Source organism: Rhinopithecus roxellana, chromosome 6 (genome assembly GCF_007565055.1).
Source record: "Rhinopithecus roxellana isolate Shanxi Qingling chromosome 6, ASM756505v1, whole genome shotgun sequence".
NCBI lineage: Eukaryota > Metazoa > Chordata > Mammalia > Primates > Cercopithecidae > Rhinopithecus > Rhinopithecus roxellana.
In genome coordinates, this window is record NC_044554.1 from 52,366,971 (window position 1) to 52,392,863 (window position 25,893).

Below are 25,893 nucleotides of genomic sequence, written 5' to 3' on the forward strand. Positions count from 1 at the left end.
ATGTGCCCAGTATGTCAGCCACTTTCATCAGTTTTGTTTTACCTCATAATAAAAGTTAGCAAGATAATTTGAAGTACAATGAAATTTGCCCTAAGTGTATATTTATGCTGGCAGGTAGCACCTGCAGGAAATTTATACATAAATTGTGTGTGTGTGGGTGGGGGTGGGGGTGTGTGTGTGCGCGCGCGCACTATGGATCAATAGGACTTGATGGCATTTTCTAACCTGAATATCAAAGTCTGGGAACTACCAGCAGGACCCACCTGACCAGGGAGTACAGCGGGTCAAGAAAAGAGAAAAACAGGAAAACAAAATAAATTTATTCGTCCGCCTACACAGAACATTTTCCCTGAAGAAGAGTGTCCCTGGCACCTGGCCCAGCTTCCACAATGGAATGGATAGGCCCCTTCCCTCCTTTTACTCCCTAATTGGCCCAAAGCTTTTGAACAGACCCTCAAACCAAGCGGAGGAAGCCATGATGTGCCTTCTACCCCTGGAGGGTCACATTTGAAATTGGTGTCCCAATTTTAAAACATCCCAGCTGCCATAGGAGAGGCTCTTGGAAGTAGCCTCCAGCTCTTGACAAGGGCCCACACAGGCCACTGCCCAATCACGGGGGGCACACTGGGCCTGTGAGGAGGAAGGGCCTCGCTGCCTCCAGGATGTCCAGTTTGGGGTCCAGCGAGCGGCCAAGCCCCTCCAACACCATGATGGCAAATACAATGGAGGCAAAGTTGCTCTCAAGCTTTACCTGGAACAGAAAAACAGAACAGTTCATCTCGGAACCTACTGATACAGGGACATGTGTCCTGGATAATCACCTTGCTGTCCACTCTCAGCCTCCCTCAGACCTGCCCACGGGATGTTTACCATCTACCTGACATTCTCTTCTCTACGGCATCATCTCCCCAACCATCTCATCTACTCGCCCAGCCTCCCATCTACTGGAAACACTAAGGAAAAATCTAGGGGTGTGGAATATACTTTTCTAGGTTTGTGTCCATTTGTGCGTATGAATGAATGACCAAATAAATCTTTCACACATATCCCAGACTCTGTACATTTAAATACAGGTCATTCTTCAAAACCTATGGTAACCTGTATGTATGTAGGTATATATGTATTTTTAGACAGGGTCTCACTGTCACCTAGGCTGGAGTGCATTGGCAAGATCACAGCTCACTGCAGCCTTGAGCCCCTGGACTTAATGGATCCTTCTGCCTCAGCCTCCTGAGACTGGGACTCTTTTGTAAACAGAGGGTCTTGCAATGTTGACGAGGCTGATTTCGAACTCCTAGCCCCAAGGAATCCTCCCACCTTGGCCGCCCCAAGTGCTGAGATTACAGGCAGGAGCCACGTCAGCTGGTCTACAATAGCCTTTTTAAGAGACAACACACAGGCTAGGCGCGGTGGCTCATGCCTGTGATCCCAGCACTTTGGGAGGCCGAGGTGAGTGGATCACGAGGTCAGGAGATCAAGACCATCCTGGCTAACACAGTGAAACCCTGTCTCTACTAAAAATACAAAAAAATTAGCTGGGCATGGTGGCAGGCACCTGTGGTCCCAGCTACTCGGGAAGCTGAGGCAGGAGAATGGCGTGAACCCAGGAGGTGGAGCTTGCAGTGAGCCGAGATTGCACCACTGCACTCCAGTCTGGGCAACAGAGTGAAACTGCATCTCAAAAAATAATAATAATAATAAGAGACAATACACAATTGACTGCTCAAACAGGGTACAGCTATCCCTTTGGAGCCAGATTAGTAGCAATAGCAATTGACATGGATTATTCAACTGTTCTTCAAAAGTATCATCATTATCCCCATTCTATAGAGAAAGAAGCTGTGGCTCAGAGAGGTTCAATGACTTGCTCAAGGCCACTAAGTGAGGAGGAATAGAGCCAGATTTAAACCTAGAAGAACAGGAATCTGCTTTTTAAGTGGACAGAAGGTCAGGAAATGGAAGGTTGAATCATGGGAAATATTCTTTGTTAGAAATTAAAAAGTATTTGTCTCCATTAAGGGCTGGAAGGTTGTCAGGGGTTGGGCTGATCTAGAAGCAGCAATATGTGAAGCCCAGGAGCAGCTTGTGGAGTTCCAGCCTGGCAGACTGGCCACACAGGCTCCGGTCCAGGTGGGAACCCAGGGCTCCAACACCTCTGGGAATGCTTTCATTCTGAAGCTGGGTAGTGGGTTCTTGGTGTGGATTGGATTCCTTTACCTCTATGTTACTGTCAAATACTTTATTTTTAAAAATTAAGTGCTACCTGAATAGATATTTCTTCTAAGGAAGATATATAAATGGCCAACTGGCATATGAAAAGATGTTCAACATCATGAATCAGTAGAGAAATGCAATCAAAACCACAATGAGACATCACCTCACATCATTAGGATGGCCACAAAAAACAAAACAAAATGACAACTGTTGGTGAGGATGAGAAAAACGACCCCTTCTGTACTGTTGGTGGGCATATAAAATGGTACAGCTCCTATGGAAGTCCCTCAAAAACTAAAAACATACCATAGGATCCAGAAAACCCATTTTGGGGTATATGTTTAAAAATTGGAAAGCCAGAATACAATTTATAGACCTTACTGGCTACATTAAACATTTTTAAAACTTTTCTAAAATTTGAAAGTAGGATCTTGGAAAGGTATTTACACGTTCATGTTCACTGCAGCATTATTCACTATAACCGAGAAGTGGAAACAACCCAGTGAACATCAACAGAGTAACAGGCCGGGCGCGGCGGCTCACACCTGTAATCCCAGCACTTCGGGAGGCTGAGGCGGGCGGGTCACCTGAGTTCAGGAGTTCGAGACCAGCCTGGCCAACATGGCAAAACCCCATCTCTACTAAAAATACAAAAATTAGCTGGGCATGGTGGCGGGTGCCTGTAATCCCAGTTACTTGGGAGGCTAAGGCACGAGAATCGTTTGAATCCGGGAAGCAGAGGTTGCAGTGAGCCAAGATTGCACCACTGCACTCCAGCCTGGGCGAAAGAGTGAGACCCTGTCTCAAAAGGAAATCCTGTCACATGTTACAACATGGATGAAACCTGGGGACACTATATTGAGTAAAACAAGCCAATCACAAAAGGACAATATACTGTATAATTCCGTTTATATGAAATATCTAGAGTAGCCAAAATCATGGAAACATAAAACAGCATGGTGGTTCCCAGGGCTGGGTGGAGAGGGGAATGGGGAGCTAGTCAATTTGCACAATGCTATACTATGCATCTGGAGAGGGTTGGGGGGTAAATTTTTTGTGTTTTTCATCACAATGAAAAATTTGTAAATGTTTTCAAACTTAAGTGCCTAGTGAAGTGCTTAGAATGCAGTAGCTGCCCTAGACCCTCTGTCTGCTCTTCCATCCTAGGAATAGCAGCAGCAAACACTCAAGGCCCCTCACCCACCATGCCCCAAACTATGTGGGGAGCAGATGTTCAGAGTGACCCACGGAGGCAGGAGGACCCAGCAGCAGGTGGGGGCTCGGCCCACATGGCCACAAGTGAGCTGCTGGGCCTCTCAGCTTTGGTGCCTGCCTCTTGGAACACTGAGGGGATAAACTGGATACTAATAGATGACATATAGCTAAGCGAGGTACCACAGGGCAAGCAGAGGGGGCCACAGCACAGCACTGTAAGTACAATCACCATGGCCTCTGCGGGCTGAGAACTGCTGGCACAGGTCAGCACTGCTGGGCGAAGGGGCTGACGGAAGCCTTTCCGCCTGCTCCAGGCCCCGTGCTCTCAGCTCCCAAGAGTGCACATCCATTCCTGTTCCTCTCTGAGCTACTCGCTAGCAACGGTTGAGGCTCTCCCCTAAGACTAAGGCAACACTTAAGCTGTTTTTACAACAGAACTTTGCCAAAGTTTTAGAAAGCATGAAAAAGTTTTTCACCAAAAACTAAAAACAAAAAACCCCACCAACAAAGCCAACCCAAGCTCTGGAGTTAGAGAGACAGGGGTCCAGACTGTGGCTTCACCATGCACAGGACATGGATAATTACTTAACCTCTGTCCTCCATCTCCTGATGGGGACAAAACAGTGGGGCTACTACCCGCCTGTGGGACTGTCCTGACATTGAGCTGAGGTGTGTGGAAAGCACCTGGCCTCTCCCAGATGGTGAGCTTCACACAAACACCAGTGGCAGCCCTAACTGCTCCCATCACTCCTGGGGGCCCTAACTGCTCCCGTCAGTCCTGAGGGACCCTTCGGTCTGTATCTCAGTTGAGTCCCAAGCGCATGGCTATTGCAGAGCACTGTGGGAGCAGCAGAGCCAGCACCTGGCCTGGGTCCTGGGTCCTATGACAAACCCTGGCTCTGCTGTGAGGTCGACCAGATGAGCTGCCCGCCTGTCCTCCAGCATACCCACTACAGGATGAAGGGGCCAGAGCAGACAGGAAGCTCCTTTCTGGCTCTTACTTCTATGTTATTATTCTTGCCAGCTGCTGCCATTTCCACGTAATGTTTCCTTCTTAGATTGTAGACCCTCAACAGATGCAATGGAAAAGGCCATCTTCCGACAAGGTCCTCCCTTCTCCACCTTCAACACTGCTTGCCCCTGGCCAGCAGCCTTAAAGAGTGCCCGAGACTAGGCTCCATGACAAGGCAACAGAGGCAGCGCACAGGCTAAGATGAACCATGAGGCCAGCTCCCTCTAATGGACTGCAGCAGCCAGGCAGGGGCCATAACAGTCCCGCTAGGGTCTCTGAAAGCACCAGAACACGAGGCATGACCCTCTCGAGTGGACCCTGGACCCCAGGACTTCATTCCACCAGGAAAGAGCTAAGCATGACTTACATTAACACAAGCATCAAGAATGTGAACCAAGGAGGGAAAGACATGAAAAGCCAGAGGTAGAGGCTGTTTCTACATTTTAAAATACACTTTTCTACATTTAAATGTCACAGATACTTAGACTGCACTGACTTGACAGATACACAGACTAACTGTGCTACAAAGCACTTGTTACAAATGGCTTGTTACTAAAAATGCCTTCAAAATATATAATAGGCCGGGCGCAGTGGCTCATGCCTGTAATCCCAACACTTTGGGAGGCTGAGAAGGGTGGATCACCTGAGGTCAGGAGTTCGAGACCAGCCTGGCCAACATGGTGAAATCCCGTCTCTACTAAAAATACAAAAATTAGCCAGGCATGGAGGTGCGTGCCTGTAATCCCAGCTACTCAGGAGACTGAGACAAGAGACTCACTGGAACCCAGGAAGCAGAGGCTGCAGTCAGCCGAGATTGTGCCACTGCACTCCAGCCTGGGCAACAGAGTGAGACTGTGTCTCAAAAAAAAAAAAAAAAAAAACATATAATAGAAGCACCTCCCACCACCCTGTGTCCTCCCATCCCGCCCTGCCCCATCCCACCTTCCCCAGAGACCTCCCCTCTGACTGGCCCTCACCTTGTGAGTCATCAGCAACTTAAAGACACTGGAGAGAAGGCTGGACACATGAAGCTGGAAAAACAAAATAAAGGCTAATGCAGACCACAGAGGCTTCCAGAACCAATTCTTTCCTACCACCCACACACTCTCAGCCCCAGGATCCCACCCCACTCCCCTGCCAGGGCACACATACACCAGTGAGCGCAAAAGGGACCATCTGACAAACTTGGAAAGGACTCCTCCAGCACAAGCCCAACTCCCACCTCAAGACTCGGTCACAGAGCCTTTGGAGGACAAGCCTTTGAGCCCCACCCACCCCATCCCTGAAGCAACCACAAAAATCACACCTGCCTGTAATCCTAGCACTTTGGGAGGCCAAAGCGGGCGGATCACTTGAGGTCAGGAGTTCGAGACCAGCCTGGCCAACATGGTGAAACCCCATTTCTACTAAAAATATAAAAATTAGCCGGACGTGGTGGCGGATGCCTGTAATCCCAGCTACTCAGGAGCCAGAGGCAGGAGAATTTGCTTGAACCCGGGAGGTGGAGGTTGCAGTGAGCCGAGATTGCACCACTACACTCCAACTTGGGTGACACAGCAAGACTCCGTCTCAAAAAAATTTAAAAAAATAATCACACCTGGATAGACTAGATCAGCAGGGCCAGCGTGCCAGTGGCTACTCCTTGTCTGACCCATTCCTGTTAATGTGGCCATGAACTTGGGGATAAAACAGTCACATTTGCTAGAACTGTGTGTAAAATACAAAGCAGGCTCTGGCTTGGGTTTAAATAAGGGACATGTGCATTGGGCACATCATTTGGCTGCTTGGAGACCACAGTCCTCCCTCCCTGTGTGCTTGGCTGTCCCCAAATGAACAGCGACCCTGGATGAGGAAGGAGCTGCAGCCTCCTAAGTGGCACTGCACAAGGAGGCCCCCTTGAGCACCAGGAACTTCACCGGGCCTCCGCATGCCTGGAAGATGTGAGGTGGTTCTTTTTTTGCTTTAACACTCACACCCCTCATAAAGAGGTCTCCCTTAGACCCAGGATCTGCTCTGCCCCAGGCCAGGTATGGACACCCCGGCCCCTGTTCCGCAAGTGACCTGCCCACCTTCTCCAGGGTGATGGTGTTCTTCCTGGCCTGGGTCACCAGCGTGGCCATCTCGGTTTTGAACCCCTCCACGTCCCTGCACTCGCTGGCCCGGGCATGATGCAGGATCAGCTCAGCCACTCTCTGGCCCTGAAAGATGCAACAGAAAAGGGTCTTGGAGTGGAGCGGGCATAAACCTGGATGCGGTGCCCAGGCGTCTTTCTCATCTCAGCAGCTCCACCCTGACTTTTCTGGCATCTTGCTTTTGGCTCTTCCTCCTCGGGCTGTGACTTTTTCCCTTTGCCCAAACCCACAGGGAGGAATGCCCCCACCCCTGCTGCACTGCACCTCAGTGCTTAACCTTGGCCCAGGGGACACTTTCAAACCAACTTCAGGCCCCAGCTTTGGATTTGCCCTCTCAGAGGCAGGGACTGCCCTGCATTTTGCTGTTTTAATCCCAGCATTTTGGGAGGCCGAGGCAGGTGGATCACCTGCAGTCAGGAGTTCAAGGCCAGCCTGACCAACATGGTGAAACCCCATCTCTGCTAAAAATACAAAAGTTAGCCGGGCGTGGTGGTAGACGCCTGTAATCCCAGCTACCTGGGAGGCTGAGGCAGGAGAATTACTTGAACCTGGGAGGTAGAGGTTGCAGTGAGCTGAGATTGTGCCACTGCACTCCAGTCCGGGCGACAGAGTGAGATTCCATCTCAAAAAAGTAATTAATTAATTAATTTTTTTTAAAAAAAGTTATCTTTTTTCCAGCATTTTTCTTGCTGAAGAATTCTTTGCCAGCCGGCCAGAGCGTCTCCTCATAGTCACCCTCGATGCAGTGCTTTCACTTGACTCTGCAGAGGCCTTGCCGAATGCCTTTTCTCTAAATAATCATTCTCAACCACTGCAGCCCCTCAGAATTACAGGGGAGGCTGCAAAAACTACTCAGGTCCCCACATCGGACGTGCCAGCATGCTGTGCCCCACGTAGAGGCTGTGTTCTCTATGCTGTTGCATCTCACCAGCCTGCCACCTTGAAGCAGGTAGCATACACCAAGGGCAGCCATAATCTGGTCAAGAAGCCAGCGTTCCTGGTGACCAGCTGGATGTTTGCTGGAGAAGGACCAGAAATTACTAACACGAAACAGCACTTGTTTATTCCCATGGTCCCAAACCATTTGCCACTCAGAACTGGCCTGATTCACACCCAACACCTGCTAACAGAAAGCCCCGTAAGGGCAGCCTAGCCTCCTGTCCTCCTGCCTCCCTCCACTCGTTTCCGGCAGGCTGGCAAGTGTGAGCATTGATAAGAATGACTGGGCTAATGAGACCTGTCCTGTGTCAAGACAGTGACATTCCGGCCAGGTGCAGTGGCTCACACCTGTAATCCCAGCACTTTGGGAAGCTGAGGCAGGCAGATCACCTGAGGTCAGGAGTTCGAGATCAGCCTGGCCAACATGGTGAAACCCCATCTCTACTAAAAATACAAAAAGTAGCCAGGCATGGTGGCATGTGCCTGTAATCCCTGCTACTCAGGAGGCATGGCAGGAGAATTGCTTGAATCCAGGAAGTAAAGGTTGCAGTGAGCCGAGATCACGCCACAGCACTCCAGCCTGGGTGACAGAGCGAGACTCTGTCTCAAAAAAAAAAAAAAAAAGACAGAGACAGAGGCATTCCCCAGAGTAAAAAGATTTGCCCTCCACCCAGCCTATAGTCCTGGCTACTCAGGAGGCTGAGATGGGAGGATGGCTTGAGCCCAAGGCAGCCTGCGCAATATAGCAAGACCCCATCTCCATTAATTTTTTGAAACTTTAAAATAAAAACAAGGTCTCTCTCTGTCACCCTGGCTGGAGAGCAGTGCAATCCTAGTTCACCACAGCCTCGAACTCCTGAGCTCAAGCGATTGATTCTCCCACCTCAGCCTCCCAAGTAGCTGGGACCACAGGCGCCCACCACCAAGCCTGGCTTTTTCTTTTTTTTTTTGAAATGGAGTCTTGCTCTTTCACCCAGGCTGGAGTGCAGTGGCCGGATCTCAGCTCACTGCAACCTCTGCCCCCTGGAGTTCAAGCGATTCTCCTGCCTCAGCCTCCTAAGTAGCTGGGATTACAGGCGCACGCCACCATGCCCGGCTAATTTTGTATTTTTGTAGAGACCATGTTGGCCAGGCTGGTCTCGAACTCCTGACCTCAGGTGATCCACCCGCCCTGGCCTCCCAAAGTGCTGAGATTACAGGCATGAGCCACTGTGCCCGGCCTATTTTCTTATTTTTTATAGAGACAGGGTCTCACTATGTTGCTCAGGCTGGCCTTGAACTCCTGAGCTCAAGCAATCCTCCCGCCTCAGGCTTCCAGAGTGCTGGGATTACAGGTCTGAGCCACCATGCCTCACCAACTTTTTTAATTTAAAAAAATTCACCCCAACTTCTGTGGTCCCAGTGAGTCTCACCTGCCCCATTACCACAGCCATGAAAACTGCCCGGAAATTCCTCAGGTCGGAGGCCTGCAGCTCCGCCACAATGCCAGCATCCAGCAGCACCAGTCGCAGTGGGCACAGGGAAGATGGCACGGCCACCACCAGAGTGTCACAGATGTCCGCCTGCTGCAGCTGCGCCTCCTGACTCGAGGACAAGCTGTCGGCACCCTGGACCAGGATGTTTCCAGGGTGAAGGTCTGCATGCACAAAGTTATCCACAAATATCTGGAAGGAGATCACACTGCTCATGAGTGAGTCACCCCTACAGCACCACCAAGCCACACAGCAAGAAAGTTGCTGGGTGACAATAAATTCCCAGCAATCTATCAGCCATAAAGAGGTACACTTCCTAAAGACCTTTCTTGTTTAGATGTCAACTCAGAATTTGTACAGGATGAGCTAAGTTAAAGTTTTCAAAAGAAAAATTATTTTCAAAGCATTTTATATTATAAACGGGCTGGTCTCAGTGGCTTTACACCTATAATCCCAGCACTTTGGGGGGCCAATGAAGGAGGGTCACTTGAGCCCAGGAGTTCAAGATTACAGAGAGCTATGATCATGCCACTGCAATCCAGCCTGGGTGACACAGCAAGACCCTGTCTTGTAAAAATAAATAAATAAGGCCGGGTGTGGTGGCTCACGCCTGTAATCCCAGCACTTTGGGAGGCTGAGGTGGGTGGATCACTTGAGGTGAGGAGTTAAAGACCAGCCTGGCCAACAAGGTGAAACCTCGCCTCTACTAAAAATACAAAAATTAGCTGGGCATGGTGGCACATGCCTGTAAATCCCAGCTACCAAGTAGAGGCAGGGCAGGAGAATGGCTTGAACCTGGGAGGCAGAAGTTGGAGTGAGCCGAGATCGTGCCACTGCACTCCAGTCCGGGCAACAGAGCGAGACTCCGTCTCAAAAAATATATAATAAAAATAAATAAAATAAAAAGCCTAAGGCCAAACTGCATTTGAAATGCCTTATTTTTACCTTATGAGTTGAATCATTAATATTCTAACTAAAATAATTAGCTACTTATTAAAGACTTTCGGCCGGGCGCGGTGGCTCATGCCTGTAATCCCAGCACTTTGGGAGGCTGAGGTGGGTAGATCACGAGGTCAGGAGATTGAGACCATCCTGGCTAACATGGTGAAACCCCATCTCTACTAAAAATACAAAAAAAAATTAGCCGGGCGCGGTGGCGGGTGCCTGTGGTCCCAGCTACTCGGGAGGCTGAGGCAGGAGAATGGCGTGAACCCGGGAGGCAGAGCTTGCAGTGAGCCAAGATCACGCCACTGCACTCCAGCCTGGGCGACTGAGCAAGACTCCATCTCAAAAAAAAAAAAAAAGATTTTCCCCAAACCTCTATGTTCTTAAAACTCATAGAACTGCATTTATTTAAAAACAGCTCATAAATCAGACTTTCCCTCCATTACTTCAACCTGTCCACATCAGTGAGGTGTGAGAGCGAGTGCCACTAGCAGCCACATGCACACAGAACCCTTCTGTGGAGGAGGACACAGTTCTCAGGACATACTGGCATGCAGAATTGGAAGGGCAGGAAGGACACAGCTTTGAACCTGCTAAACTGGACAGCAACCCCCAGGGATTGTGTTGGATTCAGGCATGGCTTGTGGAACAGGAATCAGCCTCCAATAATCAGTCATCTCGGAGGTCAGAGAAACCCCAGCAATCCTTCCACAGGAGATGAGAGGAGAGACCAAGGCAGGAGCAGAACAGCTGCTGGTGGACGGGCTCTCGGGACTGCTTCCAGCTGACACAGGGCCCCAAGCACCGTGGATCCCTCCTCCCTGTAGATCCAGGCCATAGACCCCATCCCTCATGGAGGCAGACCATGAAGGGACTGTCCTAATCCTGACTGTAGCTTTGGTAGGGATAAGGGAAGCTGCTACCCATGTGAAAATCCTGGGACCTAGGGGGCTGGAACCTGCACACCTGCAGGACATGGTCACCAAAGGCTTGGCTGAGCCTCCAGCAAGGCTAGCGCCTCCTAAGTAGGTCACTAATCTTGGCCCTGGCATACTTTTTTTTTTCTTTCTGAGACTGAGTCTCACTCTGTTGCCCAAGCTAGAGTATAATAGTCTGATCTCGGCTCACTGCAACCTCCACTTCTTGGGTTCAAGCGATTCTCCTGCCTCAGCCTCCCAGGTAGCTGGGACTACAGGCAGGCACCACCACACCTGGCTAATTTTTTGTAGTTTTAGTAGAGACGGGTTTCACCACGTTGGCCAGGCAGGTCTCAACTCCTGACCCCAAGTGATCTGCCCGCCTCAGCCTCCCAAAGTGCTGGGATTATAGGAGTGAGCCATCATGCCTGGCCTGGCCTGGTATACTTTTAAAAATTCACTGAGCATAATTTAAGATCTATGCACTTTATAGAATGTTGCTGTAATTCAGTTTGTTTGTTTTTTTTTTTTAAGTTTCTGAATCTTCTGGAACCTTGCCTTCAGCTCCACCCAGGGTCTCATGCCCCGATCCTGACCCCAAAACTGGAGGCCTCTCATCCTCTCTCCTCTCCTGGTGCTGCTTCGTGCCGCTTCTCCCCTGGCTACATCCCTCTTGTGCCCCTTGGAGCCCTGTTCCTGTGGACAAAGTCCTCTTGCCACTAGGTTCTAACTGCAACTACTGAATTGAAACCTGGGTGTGCCTCAACAATCCTGCTTCTCCAGGAGCCAGAGGGGTGGGAGCTGCTGACTCCCCATCTCACAGGCCCTGGGATGGAGTGGAGTTGGGGTTGGACAGGAGTCACCTGAGCCTATCCCTGCAATGGCTCTCAGCCTTCTGCACGTGCGTGTGTGCTGTCAGCCTGCAGGACTCCACCAGTTCTGAGCGCCCCTGCTGCAGGGACTCCAAATGTGCCACCACCCACAGCTCCATCTCTGACTCCTCAATTCATTCTCCAGCTCTCACCACATGCCTGGGTCCTCGCTACCATGATTCCTTGCCTCTGAGACCTAGGTATTCTTCCTCCCTATCCACCTCGACCCTGTCGCCCATTCCTGTCATCCATCCCTTCAACCACTGTCCTCCGTCCCAACCACCAGAAAGACCAGACCCCCAACAATCTAAGATCTCCTTCCTTTGCTCCTGCATGGGGGCTGCTAACAATGCTGGGTCACAATTACTACCAATAAAGGCACCATAACTAGCGTAGCTTAGGACTCACAGCAGCTTCTTAGGAATTTCCACTCCTTTAACCATCATGCGGACCCTATGAGGAAGGCACTTATCCTCTTTTGAAAGATAAGAAGCCTGAGGACAAAGGTTAAGTAACTTGCCCCAGACACTCCTCTCTGCCCCCAGCTAGTAAGCTGGAAGCTGAGATTTGAACTCAAAACAAATCCTGCTCTGGGCTCCAGCTCCTAACCCCCAGGCTACACTGCAGATAGGCAAAATACCCCTGTGCCTCTCCAACACCAACATGGCTTGCCCCTCCTGACGACCATCCACATTTTCCAAGTAGCTCTTTCTAGTCCCAGGGCAGCAGTTTCAAACCTCTCTATTCTCTTTAAACCTCCTCTCCCACAACCCTCTGCATCCTACTCTCAGCAGAGAACAATGGCCCCTCTTAGTTCACAAGGAAATAGGTTTCCCATGGACGCACCATCAAATCCTGTCCCTGTGCCTGTAAGTTTCTCCATCCCTCCAGCCCAGGGTTTCTCAGTCTATTGCTGGGGGTGGGGACGGCCGTCCCTGCACTCTGGGGTGGTAAGCTCCTGGCTTCTTCCCAACAGGTGCCAGTAGCACCCCCGACCCCCAACTATAACAACCAAGAATGTCTCCAGACATCGCCAGGTGTCCCCTGGTAGACAAAACCACCCTGTTGTAAACCACGGCTCTGGCCTTTGTGAAACAAAGAATGCCCTCCTGATGCAGCCAGGCCCTTCTTCAGCTGGGGGGCCTTCAGAATCCTCACTGGTAGATACAGGAAAGACAAAACCTACCAAGAGTTCTTAGGAGGTGGAAACACTTGAACATGTTCAAATGCCAAGAATCAAAATCTACCTTCTGGCTACCCTGACTCTCGTCTCACCCTCCCGCTCCAACTCCATGAAGCGGACATGAGGTTGTGACATTAGGGCATTCCTCAGCATAAAAACCTCCTATGTCTTTTTATGGTTTTTTGTTTTTGTTTTTGTTTTTTTAGATGGAGCTCTGTCGCCAGGCTGCAGTGCAGTGCCGTGATCTCGGCTCACTGCAGTCTCTGCCTCCTGGGTTCAAGCAATTCCCCTGCCTCAGTCTCCCGAGTAGCTGGGACTACAGGCGTGCACCACCACGCCTGGCTAATTTTTTGTATTTTAGTAGAGACGGGGTTTCACCATGTTGGCCAGGATGATCTCTATCTCCTGACCTCGTGATCCACCTGCCTCAGCCTCCCAAAGTGCTGGGATTACAGGCTTGAGCCACTATGTCCAGCCTTTTTTTTTTTTTTTTTTTGAGACAGAGTCTCACTGTGTCTCTGAGGTTGGAGTGCAGTGGCATGATTTTGGCTCACTACAACCTCCACCTCCTGGGCTCAGGTGATCGCACCTCAGCCTCCCGAGCAGCTGGGACTAAAGGCATGCTGCTATCACGCCCGGCTAATTTTTTTTTTTTTTTTTTTTTTTTTCTAGTGACAGGGTTTCGAAATGTTGCTCAGGCTGGTCTCAAACCCCTGGGCTCAAGCAATCTCTCCGCCTCAGCCTCCTGAAGTGCTGGGATTACAGGCATGAGCCACTGCACCCACCCAAAACTCTCCTATGTCCTAATCTGGGCACTGGGATGCTTTTTAAAAATTCACTAAGCATCATTTAAGATCTGAGTACCTTCTATTTAAATATTATTGGAATTCAATTTTTTAAAGTCAAGGGTAAAAAGCTTCAAAATGAACTTATCTGCCCTTGGATTAAAGTCCAAACTCTTTCATATATTTACTAGACCCTTCGTGATCAGGCCCCTTTCACCTCCTCAGCCTCAGCAATCACTGCCCCCTCCTTCAAACTCTCTTCCAAGCCATACTAAGTGTTTTCGTCTCTCCAAAGGCATCATGCAGTAGCTCACCCCAGGTCTCGGCAAAGGCTGTTCTCTCTGGACAACTCCCTGCCGCCTGTCCTTATGCAGTGACACCTAGACCTTCACACTGCAGCCGAGATGGAGCCACTTCCTGAGTGAATCCCTGGGTTAGCACAAACCCCTCCAAAATGACCCTTTGGCACCCTGCACCTATCCCTATAAATTAGTGACTTAGTCGTAGCCTGTCTTCCCAAGGAACAGTATGTCATGAGCATTGTGATTGTGTCTATTTTGCTCACTACTGTAATCCCAGCCCTTAATTCAGTGCTTGGCACCTAGCAGGTGCTCAATAAACATGTGCTGAACAAATGAGCAAAGCAGCATTTAAAATATGATATTGTCTCAGCTGTTCGCTAAACTACAGGCAATGCTGGCAGAACTGGGTCATGGTCACCCTTCTTCCCACAGCACACAGAGCCTGAGCCACTGACAAAGTACTTAAGAGGCTGGGCACAGTGGCTCATGCCTGTAATCCCAACATTTTGGGAGGGAGGCCAAGGTGGGAGAATAGCTTGAGCCCAGGAGTTTAAGACTCCCCTGGACAACATAGTGAGACCCTGCCCCTACAAAACAATTTTTAAAATTAGCCAGGCTTGGTGGCTCATGTTTGTAGTCCCAGCTACTCAGGAGGCTGAGGAGTGAGGAGGGAGGATCACCTGAGCCCAAGAGGTTGAGGCTGTAGTGCGTGGAGATCTTGCCACTGCACTCCAGCCTGGGCAACAGAACGAGACCCTATCTTAAAAAAGGAAAAAAAAAAAGTGCTTCACAGACACCATGGACATATGGCCATTTATGTTAGCCTCCACTCTTTCTAGACCAGACTTTCTCAACCTGGTGGCTTGCTGCTTGGCTCTCCTTCCCACCCAGATAGCCAGAGTCCCAGCCCACTCCCCATCTGCAAGCTGAACACATGCTGGGCCTGAGACCGCTCCAACCATGAGCTCACCATCTTCAGGAGCATGTTGATCCCCAGCCGTGCGATCTTCTTCTTCAAGTCCACAGGAATTCCTGCCTGCTGGTAACTGGACACAGGCACACTCTCCTTCAGAAAGACCAGAGAGAGAACAGCTTAATCCCAGCCAGCTTGTGATGCCAGCTCCTCCTCCCACGTGGCACTATAGCACTGACTTCTCACTGATTAGGAAGTAACCCAAAGAGTTCTTCCTTTCCTAGAACCCATCTGTCATTCAGCCATGTGCAGTGGCTCACACCTGTAATCCTAGCACCTTGGGAGGCCAACATGGGTGGATCGCTTGAGCCCAGGGGTTCAAGACCAGCCTGGACAACATGGTAAAACCCCATCTCTACAAAAAATACAAAAATTAGCCATGTGTGGTGGTGCACAACTGTGGTCCTAGCTACTCAAGAGGCTGAGGTGGAAGAATCACCTCCGCTCGGAAAGTCACAGCTTCAGTGAGCTGAGATTGCGCCACTGCACTCTAGCCGGAGTGACAGGGACTCTGTCTCAAACAAAACAAAACAAAAATCTGTCATCGACACATTGATTTGAACTTCTTTACATTCCTTCCTATAACAGCTATCAGAAGGAAGACAAGTCACATAGGTTTATTGGAAAGGAAACCTATTAACTCTGCTACTGAAGATAAGAGATGTGATGTCCTGAAAAGATAGGGGTGGGCACCAGAGAATTGGTTTCTGGGCAAGAATCAGCCAGTAGGGATCTGGGCAACATAAGGAGACCCCATCTCTACAAAAAAAAAAAAAAAAAAAAAAAAAAAAAGTAGCCAGGTGTGGTGGCTAACACCTATAATCCTAGCACTTTGGGAAACCAAGGCAGGAGGATCGCTTGAACTCGGGAGTTTGAGACCAGCCTAGGCAACAGGGTGAAACCCAGGCTCTACAAAAAGATACAAAAGTTAGTCAGACATGGTGGCTCATGCCTATGGTCCCAGCTACTTGGGAGGCTGAGGTGGAAGGATCACCTGAGCCCAGGAGGTGGAGGCTGCAGTGAGCCAAGATCATGCCACTGTACCACAGCCTGGGCAACAGAGCAAACCTTGTCTCAAAAAAATAAAAAATTTTCAAAACAATCCATGGAGATAGATCTTGTTATCCCTAATTAACAAATAAAAGAATCAAAGCCCAGAGAAGTTAAGCAGCTTGCTCAAGTTTACACAGCTAGGAACACTGCGTGGTTCACGTCATGTTCATGAGATTCCCTGAATCTCATATCACCATCTATAAAGAGGAGGCTGGGCTGGGTGCAGTGGCTCATGCCTGTAATCCCAGCACTTTGGGAGGCCGAGGCGGGCAGATCACTTGAGGTCAGGAGTTCGAGACCAGCCTGGCCAACGAGGCAAAACTCCATCTCTACTAAAAAATACAAAAATTAGCCAGGTGTGGTGGCACGCACCTGTAATCCCAGCTACTTGGGAGGCTGAGGCACGAGAATCACTTGAACCTGGGAAGTGGAGGTTGCAGTGAGCTGAGACTATGCCACTGCACTCTAGCCTGGGCTTCAGAGAGAAGGCTGAACTAGAGTAGAGGATAGCTAGGGCAAGTGAGATGACACAAGGTTGTTCAGCACTTTCTCTGTGCCCAGCTCCCCATTTTGCATTCAGTGTGTCATTTACTCCTGAGACAATCCTCTAAGGCAGGTCACTAGCTAATAAAACGGGAGAGTAGATTTTCAAATCTAGGAGGTCGGGCCACACCCAGTGCTCTCAGCTACCTCACTACAACACTACCTCCCCCCGAGGCCAACACATCCCAGCTCCTCACAATTTTACCACACAAATCCCATCCTCTCTCCAGACTGAAGCCTTTCTGTGGGCTGGAGACAACCCCACTGCAAGTGGCAAGCGAAAGGTATGGCCCGGCAAAGCCACCACTCTTACTTCATACGTTTCCACCAAGACTTCCCTGGTGACAAAGGGGCGCAGAGGGGTGGGGAACTTGACGGCTTTCACATTCTGGAAGTTGACCTGGAAGTGTTCTAGATTCTGAGCTTCGTAACGCAGGTCAATCTACAGAGAAATGAACAGAAAGGATGAGGGCTAGTCTGGGCACAGTCACACTGACATCTGCAGTGCCAAGGAGCTGGCAAGTCATGAGATCCACTGCACCTTCCCCACCAGCTTGCCCCACAGGACTTGTCCAGAAACTCAGGAGGCAACATCCGTGGGCTACAGCCTGCCCCAACAATCCCAGATCTCTGTGTGAACTCCTGGAGGCTGCAGACAGCAGGTGCCCTGGTGGGCTTTGGGCTGCACTGCTTCTCCACTACTCTCACCCTTACCACCCATCTGCCTCACACCAGCCCATGGGTCCCTTCTCCGTCTCCCTGGGATCTGGCTTCTCTAGGCCCAGCCCCCAGCCCTCTCTTTCCATGAGGGCCAGCATGCTATAGCCACTTCCACACATGGCTCCCCATTTCACAGCAGCTCTCCACCCACCGCATCAACATTGCCACTGCTACTCTCCCCAACCACCACTCAACAGACCGAAAGGACCAGTTCCAGGTTTATCATCAACCTCTGTGGGCATCTGGGGCTGGTGCTGCTGCTGACCTGGCTCTTCGTGGTGGCTCTTCCTCTGGCACCTGCCCTTCACTCTCCCGGCGTCCCTGCTGCCTCTCACTGTCCTGTCTTGGCCGTGTCTCCTGTACCCCCAGGAGCTGATGTCCTTTCTCCTGACTGAAGTCAGCATGTGTGCCCCCTTGACATCTACCAAGCCCTCAGCCGGTGTCTCTGACAGCACCTTGATCCCCAGGTCAGACCTCAATGGCAGCCTCCAGAGTGACATATCCAACGACACCTGGATGTGGCCCGGTGGGAGCCCAGAGACCCAATGGAATTTCCCTTCACCATCCCCACACATTCAGTCACCTTTCAGTCCCCAGATCACGCCTTCTCTCTTCCCCTCCATGCACAGCAATGGCCCAGTGCCATCAAGTCTACAGACCTCACCGCCCTCAGATCAGTCCCTCTCCCACAATGCCACTCCCAAGGCACATGCCCTCAGGTCCCATCACCTGAGCACAAACAGAGGTGCCTCGGGTGTGCTCCTTGACCCATCCTTCCTCTCCAATCCATCACCTGCATGGTGAAGTCTGCACTCCTTAGAATGGCATCCAGGTGGGTCATGATTTGGCCCCTACTTCTCTGTCCAGGTCTATCTCTCATGGCACTTTCCCCTTCCTTTTACCACCCAAGACCTGGCCTCACCCAACTCCACAGAGTGCTCGACATCCCAGAGTGGCTAACACCCCCAGCTCTCCTCTGGCTTCTTTACTGCCTCTAATTGGAATGTTATTCCCCAACTTGGTCCAACTGCAAACATGAGTCACCTTTCAATACGCAGCTCAAGCCAAGGACACCAACCACATCCTCCTCTGAGCCCTGCTGAACCATGCTCAGGTTCAGCCAGGCTCAGGTTCATTGCTTCCAGGGCCTCCCTCAGATAGCAGATGGCTCAATCCCTGACTTAAAATTGCATAGTATTTGCATATAACCTATGCATACCCTCCCACATACTTTACATCATCTCTAGATTATTTATAATACCTAACACAATCTAAACGCTCTGTAAATCATTGTTAAACTGCATTAAGGGAATAATGCAAGAAAAAAAAGTCTGTACATGTTCAATACAGATGCAACTATCATATACCTAACTACGTTTTTTTTATTGAATCCAGGGATACACAACCCATGGACAGAGGGCTAATTGTCTTTCTTTTTTTTTTTTTAGAAGGAGTCTTGCTCTGTTGCCCAGCCTGGAGTGCAAAGCGTGATCTTGGCTCACTGCAACCTCCGCCTCCTGGGTTCAAGTGATTCTCCTGCCTCAGCCTCTCGAGTAGCTGGGATTACAGGTGTGTGCCACCATGCCCAGCTAATTTTTGTGTTTTTAGTAGAGACAGTGTTTCGTCATGTTGGCCAGGCTGGTCTTGAACTCCTGACTTCAAGTGATCCACCTGCCACTGCCTCCCAAAGTGCTAGGATTACAGGTGTGAGCCACTGTGCCTGGCCCTGACTGTCTTTCTTAAGGATAGGAAAGCTCACTTGTTTTCTTTGTTTACCAGCTTCTAACAGAGTTTGTTTTTTGTTTTTTTTTAGATGGGGTCTCACTCTGTCACCCAGGCTGGAGTGCAGTGGCGTGATCATGGTTCACTGCAAACTCTGCCTCCCAGATTCAAGCGATTCTCCCACCTCAGCCTCCCGAGTAGCTGGGCTACAGGCAAGCGCCGCCTGGCTAATTTTTTGTATTTTTGGTAGAGATGAGGTTTCACCATGTTGCCCAAACTGGTCTCAAACTCCTAACCTCAAGCAATCCAGCCACCTCAGCCTCCCAAAGTCCTGAGATTACAGGCATGAGCCACCGCACCCAGCCCTAACAGAGATTTTAGTCACTATTACATAAACTTATAAATGAATGGAGAGACACTCACACACTATATCCAGACCCACAACTCTAAGGTTTCCATCCTGGGAACGTGATGGGACTACTGAGAGATGGAGAGAGGCTTAGTAGGAAGAGCTGATTTTTAAGGCAAATGGGGTGTAATTCAGAGACGTGAGTTTGAAGTGATGGAACCACATGATGTCTGTCAGACTTCTGCAAGGGGAGCTAAAACTCCAATGAGTGGGAGGACTGAGAGGAATTAATGCAGAGATGGTTGTTGGAATTGATGCCATTTTCTCTGTTTTAATTTGCTTTTATTATCAAATTACATTGCTCTGTAGCTATGAATGTTTGTGTCCTCCCAAAATTCCTGTGTTGAAATGCTAAGCCCTAAGGTGATGGTATTAGGAGATGGGGCCTTTAGGAGGTGATTAGGTCATGAGAGCAGACCCTGCATGAATGGATTAGCGCCTTTACACAAGGGACCCAAGACAGACCCCTTACCCCTTCCACCGTGTGATGACACAGAAGGTGCCAATTATGAACCAGAAAGTGAGGCCTCACCAGACACCAAATCTGCAGATGCTTTGATCTAGAATTTTCAGCCTCTAGAACCTCGAGAAATACATTTCTGTTGTTTGTAAGCTACTCAGTTTATGGCATTCTGTCCGAACAGACTGAGACTTTCTAAACATTAGAATGAATCCCTAGGACTTGAAATCTTAACTCAGAGGCTCTAAACAAAGACTTGGCAGGTTGCTTCTGAAAACCTGCCAATTTCTGCACTACCCAACAAGGAGCCAACAGGTGCCTATGTGGAGCCCTGACCCTCAGTGTGTTTGCTAAGTCTGTATCCTTATACAAATGTCCCAAGGGCCCTGAGCATGAAGGAGGCCCTTGTTGACTCAATTTGCCCTGGAATCAAAGCAGAACAAAGGCACAGTGTGTGACTTTGCTAATTATTTTCTCACTCTGGAGTCAGTGATTATGGCAGAAATAATGCTAGATGCTCTCTACCAGAATCATTTCCTTTTCCTCCCTGGCACAAAGGAAGACTGTGTTTCCCAAGCTCACAGTTACACTGGGCCCATGCGGTTAAAGCTCTGATCAGTGAACAGGGAAGAAGCGATGTTTGCCACTTCCAGGCCTGGCCACAAAATCTCTTATGTGACCCTGCATGGCCTCTCCCTTCAATCCACACTAACCCCAGATGACACATGTTGAAGGAGGCAGTGCCAAACTTGGGAAGAAATTGAGTCCCCTGAAACTAGGGAGTAGAGATTCCTCTCTTGACCGGGCACGGTGGCTTAGGTCTGTTATCTCAGCACTTTGGAAGGCGGAGGAGGGAGAATGGCTTGAGCCCAGGAGTTCGAGATCAGTCTGGGCAACATGGCAAGACCCTGTCTCTATTTTTAAAATAATAAAATAAAGAGCCCCCTTTCTCTGCCTCAGTTCACCTGCATAGAACTTTGTTTTTTGTTTTTATTTTTCTTTTGAGATGGAGTCTCGCTCTGTTGCCCAGGCTGGAAGTGCAGTGGCGTGATCTCAGCTCCCTGCAACCTCCGTCTCAGGTTCAAGCAATTCTCATGCCTCAGTCTCCTGAGTAGCTGGTACAGGCATGCACCACCACGCCCAGCTAGTTTTTGTATTTTTTGGTAGAGACAGTGTTACACCATATTGGCCAGGTTGATCTCGAACTCCTGGCCTCAAGTGATCAACCCGCCTCAGCCTCCCAAAGTGCTAGGATTACACGCATGAGCCACTACTCTCGGCTAGAACTTTGATATGAGCAAAAAATTAACTCGTTGCATTAAGCCACTGAGATTTGGGTGTTCTCTGTTTTATCAGCTAGTGTTACCAGCTCTAACACATCATATGAGCTATGACATACCGGAAAATTATTCATTCATTTACTAAGCAGCAGCTAATGGCAAGAACTATGTTAGGTGCTATTTACAGCTGAGGGGAGGAGAACTCACCTGTTGGACCATCAGCTTCTCAAATTCCTCCACAATCTCAGGCAAGCTAAGCCACTTGATGCCTGGCAAAAGTCCGAGGACTCGGCTGCCAATCTTCATTAGCAGCAGGTCCATATGCACCTGAGCAAGTAGGCCAGGGTGTAACACCTGTCGGAAAGAGGAACCATGAGACAGGAGGAGAAATCTGCTGGACACATTTTACCCAGCCAGGGCTGGGTCCCACCATCCAAGGAAGAGCCAGGTGGCTTCTCATCAAAGGAAAGAGAATGTGGTCCTGACTTCCAAGCAGCTAGTTCACTCCAGACCCAGTTCATTTTCCTGTATCTGATTATTCACAGCGCCACTTCAAGCCAATAAATGAAACAGCTTGCATGAAATAAGCTCTCAGATATTGGTAAGGCAAAAAGAAATAAACGTGGGGGCCATTTGCATGGCGGGTGTTTCTGATCTGGGAAAGCTCAGTGGAGAGGTGAGCTGTGAGCTCTCAGAGCACTTACTTTCACTGCCACCGGGATGAGGTGACCTGGCTCAAGTTGGTGGCCAGGGACCTGAGCCTGAGACACCCCTGCATTTGATCCAACCAGGTCAGCTTTAGGGAGGAGCAGCCTTTCTAGAAACGACTGGTCTGCGAGATTTCCTGGAGGTTTCCGGCCATTTCCAAGGTATCCAAAGAGCTCTCTCAGGCCCCCGACTGCCCCAGCATCTGGGAGGGTGGGCAGACAGGAGGCCCTGCCAAGTCTCCGGACGCTGTCAGTCTCCAGGAAGGCAATGTTGGCGTATGCTTTGTACACCTGGGCCACGCAGCCTGAGCCCACAGGTTCCCGGTTCTCAAAAGAGAGGATGCTCCCCCAGTCCTCCCCAAAAGCCTGCCGAAGGAAGCGGTCGGTGTGAGCCCACGGGTGGGGGGTCACTCGGACATGCAGCTTGGAAAACTGGGCACAGAAAGCCTCGGAAAATAGATCGCGCCGGGTGCTGGCCCACTGGCCCAGTTTGATGTAGGTTGGGCCTGAGGTCTCGGTGGCTTTCAGAAGCAGGTGGAGCCAGAGGGTGGAGACGCTGGGAGCCAGGTAGGTGAGGGGGTAGAGGAGAAGGAGGGGGAAGAATTTCACCAACAGAGCGCCGGCGCGAAGCCAGAGGCGGAGATGCAGGAAGACGCCGCCCAGAGGTCCTGCTCGGGGGAGGCTCTCAGCGAGCCCCGCGCCGGCCGCTGCGCTGCAGCGGACCCTTTGCCGACCCACGACGTCAGTGGCCCCCTCACCCACGTCCCCGCACACGGAGACGACCTTGGGCAAAGTACCCAGCAGAAGCCAGCAGAGCCTGGCATCGCGAGGGCACTCGGAGGGCCTCAGGAGGTTGAGTCCCTGTCTAAGCTCGAAGCACCTCAGGTGCGACAGGCAAACCCTGACGGAGACGCGCCAGGGCGCCACCATCCTCCCGAGGCCCGCGGCCCAAGCAGCCCGCCCTCCACTTCAGGGGCGCCCGCTCAGGCGAGGCTGCGGTGAAGCCGAAGCCCGGCCCTGCACCCGCGGGCGGAGCTGCCCATCCGAGCCGGCTCCGCGCCCCGCTCCCGCCCGCACCTCGCCGGGCCTCAGGCCGGAGGCCCGCGCCCCGCCTGACACCCGCCGGCCGCGCCAAGCCGCACGGAAGGGGCTGTCAGAAGGCACCAACTGCGGAACGGGAGGAGCCAGGACCCACGCGAAGCCAGGCCCCCGGCGCGCGCGACCTGAGCGAGGGGGCCGCGCGGGCGGAGGCAGGGGCCGGGCAGCCGCAGGGTCACCTCGCGTCCAGGCGCCAGTGCGAGATAACTGGGGAGGCGGGCACCAGCCCACGGCGCGGGCGCAGCGTTGGGGGCGGAGCGTGGAGAGCGGGAGGCGCGTCGGGGGCGGAGCCTCGGGGGCGGGCGGGGGTGCAGGTGAAGGGAACTGAGGCACCGAGGGCTGTGGTGGAGGGGAGGGGCGCGGGAGACGGGTGGGACGGGTTCGGCCACTGGGTTGAAACCGCCATTGCTGGCCGGGCGCGGTGGCTCAAGCCTGTAATCCCAGCACTTTGGGAGGCCGAGACGGGCGGATCACGAGGTCAGGAGATCAAGACCATCCTGGCTAACATGGTGAAACCCCGTCTCTGCTAAAAATACAAAAAGCTAGCCGGGCGACCTGGCGGGCGCCTGTAGTCCCAGCTACTCGGGAGGCTGAGGCAGGAGAATGGCGTGAACCCAGGAGGCGGAGCTTGCAGTGAGCTGAGATCCGGCCACTGCACTGCAGCCTGGGCGACAGAGCGAGACTCCGTCTCAAAAAAAAAAAAAAAAAAAAAAAAAAAAAAAAAAAAAAAAAAAAGAAACCGCCATTGCAAAATTACAACAGATAATGAAAGAGAGCTGACCTAACCAACTCCATCTTCCTTCTTTTTTTTTTTTTTTTTTTTTTTTTTTTTTTTTTTTTTTTTTTTTTGAGACGGAGTCTCGCTCTGTTGCCCAGGCTGGAGTGCAGTGGCGCAATCTCGGCTCACTGCAAGCTCCATCTCCCGGGTTCCCGCCATTCTCCTGCCTCAGCCTCCCGAGTAGCTGGGACTACAGGCGCCCGCCACCACGCCCGGCTAGTTTTTTTTTTTTTTTGTATTTTTAGTAGAGACGGGGTTTCACCGTGTTAGCCAGGATGGTCTCGATCTCCTGACCTCGTGATCCGCCCGTCTCGGCCTCCCAAAGTGCTGGGATTACAGGCTTGAGCCACCGCGCCCGGCCTCCATCTTCCTTCTAACCTCCAAGCTGTCCTTGTTCATTCCTGGGCGTAGGCTGAACTAACTTTGGGAGGAACTTAGTTTATACTTTATAGTTTAAAACAAAGACTATAACAGCCCTTTCTTAAAACAAACCTCCTTCTTGCCTGGGGAATAGACTGTCTTTGTAGGACTAACAAATTAACCACAAGATTAGAAAGTATGGTTTAGGAGTCCGGCAGCTGGAGGCTGCAAGATTCTGACCCTCCCTAAACTGCTCATAAGATCAGCGCTCAAGATATTTTGCAGACCCTGCCCTTGATGGATCAATGACACCTCCCAGATAGATAAACCGGGTCATCTGATCTTGGGCCCCCACTCGGGAACTAACTTAGCGCAAGAAGACAGCTTCAATTCCCTAAGATTTCATCTCTGACCCAACCAGTCAGCACTCTCCACTCATTGGCCTTCCCCACCCACCAAGTTGTCCTTAAAAACTCTGCTCCCCGAATGCTCGGGGAGACTGACTTGAGTAAGAATAAAACTCCAGTCTCCTGTGCAGCCGGATCTGTGTGAATTACTCCTTCTCTATTGCAATTCCCCTGTCTTGATAAATCGGCTCTGTCTAGGCAGCGAGCAAGGTGAACCCGCTGGGCTGTTACAGGGTGGCCTGTGGGGGCAGAGGGCTGGGTGCTGGGCGGTGAGGGTCGCAGGGAGCAGAGGGTCGGTGACAGAGGCCTGGGCAGCCAGGGTCTTCCGGGAGCGCCCCGGACCCGCCCCTTAAAGAGGACGGCGACCCCAGGCCAAGACCGCCCTGCGCTTGAGTCCTGGGTCCCTGGTAATAAAACGCAAAGGCATCCTCTATGTCCCCCTCCCCACGTCTGTCTCCCCACTGACTTCTTCTATCTTTCATTATTCCAAAGAGCCGGCTGAAAAGTATGAAGGCAGGTTCTGAACACAGGTCCGCTTTTCAGCGGGGGTTTGGGGGGCGGTGTTGGATGGGGGAATTGGATGCTGCGTCCTCGGCTGCATTAATTTAGCAATTGTGTTGGACCTTGGGGAAAGGCTCCGGAAAGGCCGTATTCATTCATTCAACAATACTCATTGAGCCCAGTAAATATTTATTGAGCCCAATCTCATATTTGTCGAGCCTCAATAATATGTACTGATCAAGTTAGGTAATGTGCTGGACCCTGGGAAAGTGGACACAAATATCCTGCCCTTACTGGCTGAATAGGTAATGATGGGGGACCCAACATGGGAACACATAAATGTGCAATTTCGATTTTTTAAAAAAAACACCCTCGATAACAAATCAAAATGTGCAATTTCAAAGTGTGGCAAAGCCGTGCAAGAAATGACAGGGCGTGGTGGCTCACGCCTGTAATCCCAGCATTTTGGGAGGCCGAGGCGGGGGGATCACTTGAGGTCAGGCATTTAAGACCAGCCTGGCCAATGTGGTAAAACCCCATCTCTACTAAAAATACAAAAATCAGCTGGGTGTGGTGGTGCACGCCTGTAGTCCCAGCTTACTCAGCAGGCTGAGGCAGAAGAACGGTTTGAATCCAGGAGGCGGAGGTTACAGTGGTGCCGGGATCGCACCACTGCACTCCAGCCTGGGCGACAGAGGGTGACTCTGAAAAAAACAAAAAACAAAAACAAAAAAAAAACCATGAAATAAAAAAATTACCAGGGGCACACATAGCATGTGGCTACCCTGGAGAGGAAGGGAAGGCCAGATAAGGCCTTAGAGGAGGGGGTCAAATAAAGCCCTAAACATAGGAGGGAGTTTGGTGTGAGGTTTGGGAGGCGGGGATGTTGTGTAA

The 25,893-nt window shown here is 50.8% G+C and overlaps 1 protein-coding gene across 1 annotated transcript; it reads right to left on the bottom strand.

Moving 5' to 3' along the window:
- Positions 1–293: 293 nt before the first annotated feature.
- On the bottom strand, positions 294–23,170 carry ADCK2 (aarF domain containing kinase 2). Its single transcript, XM_010359808.2, has 8 exons — positions 21,853–23,170; positions 21,356–21,502; positions 16,871–16,999; positions 14,959–15,054; positions 8,925–9,176; positions 6,511–6,639; positions 5,419–5,472; positions 294–751 (listed from the first exon to the last, which is right to left on the bottom strand). Exons 1-8 carry the CDS (start codon positions 22,783–22,785, stop codon positions 611–613), a joined length of 1,881 nt encoding a protein of 626 aa, XP_010358110.1. The 5' UTR covers positions 22,786–23,170; the 3' UTR covers positions 294–610.
- Positions 23,171–25,893: the final 2,723 nt, after the last annotated feature.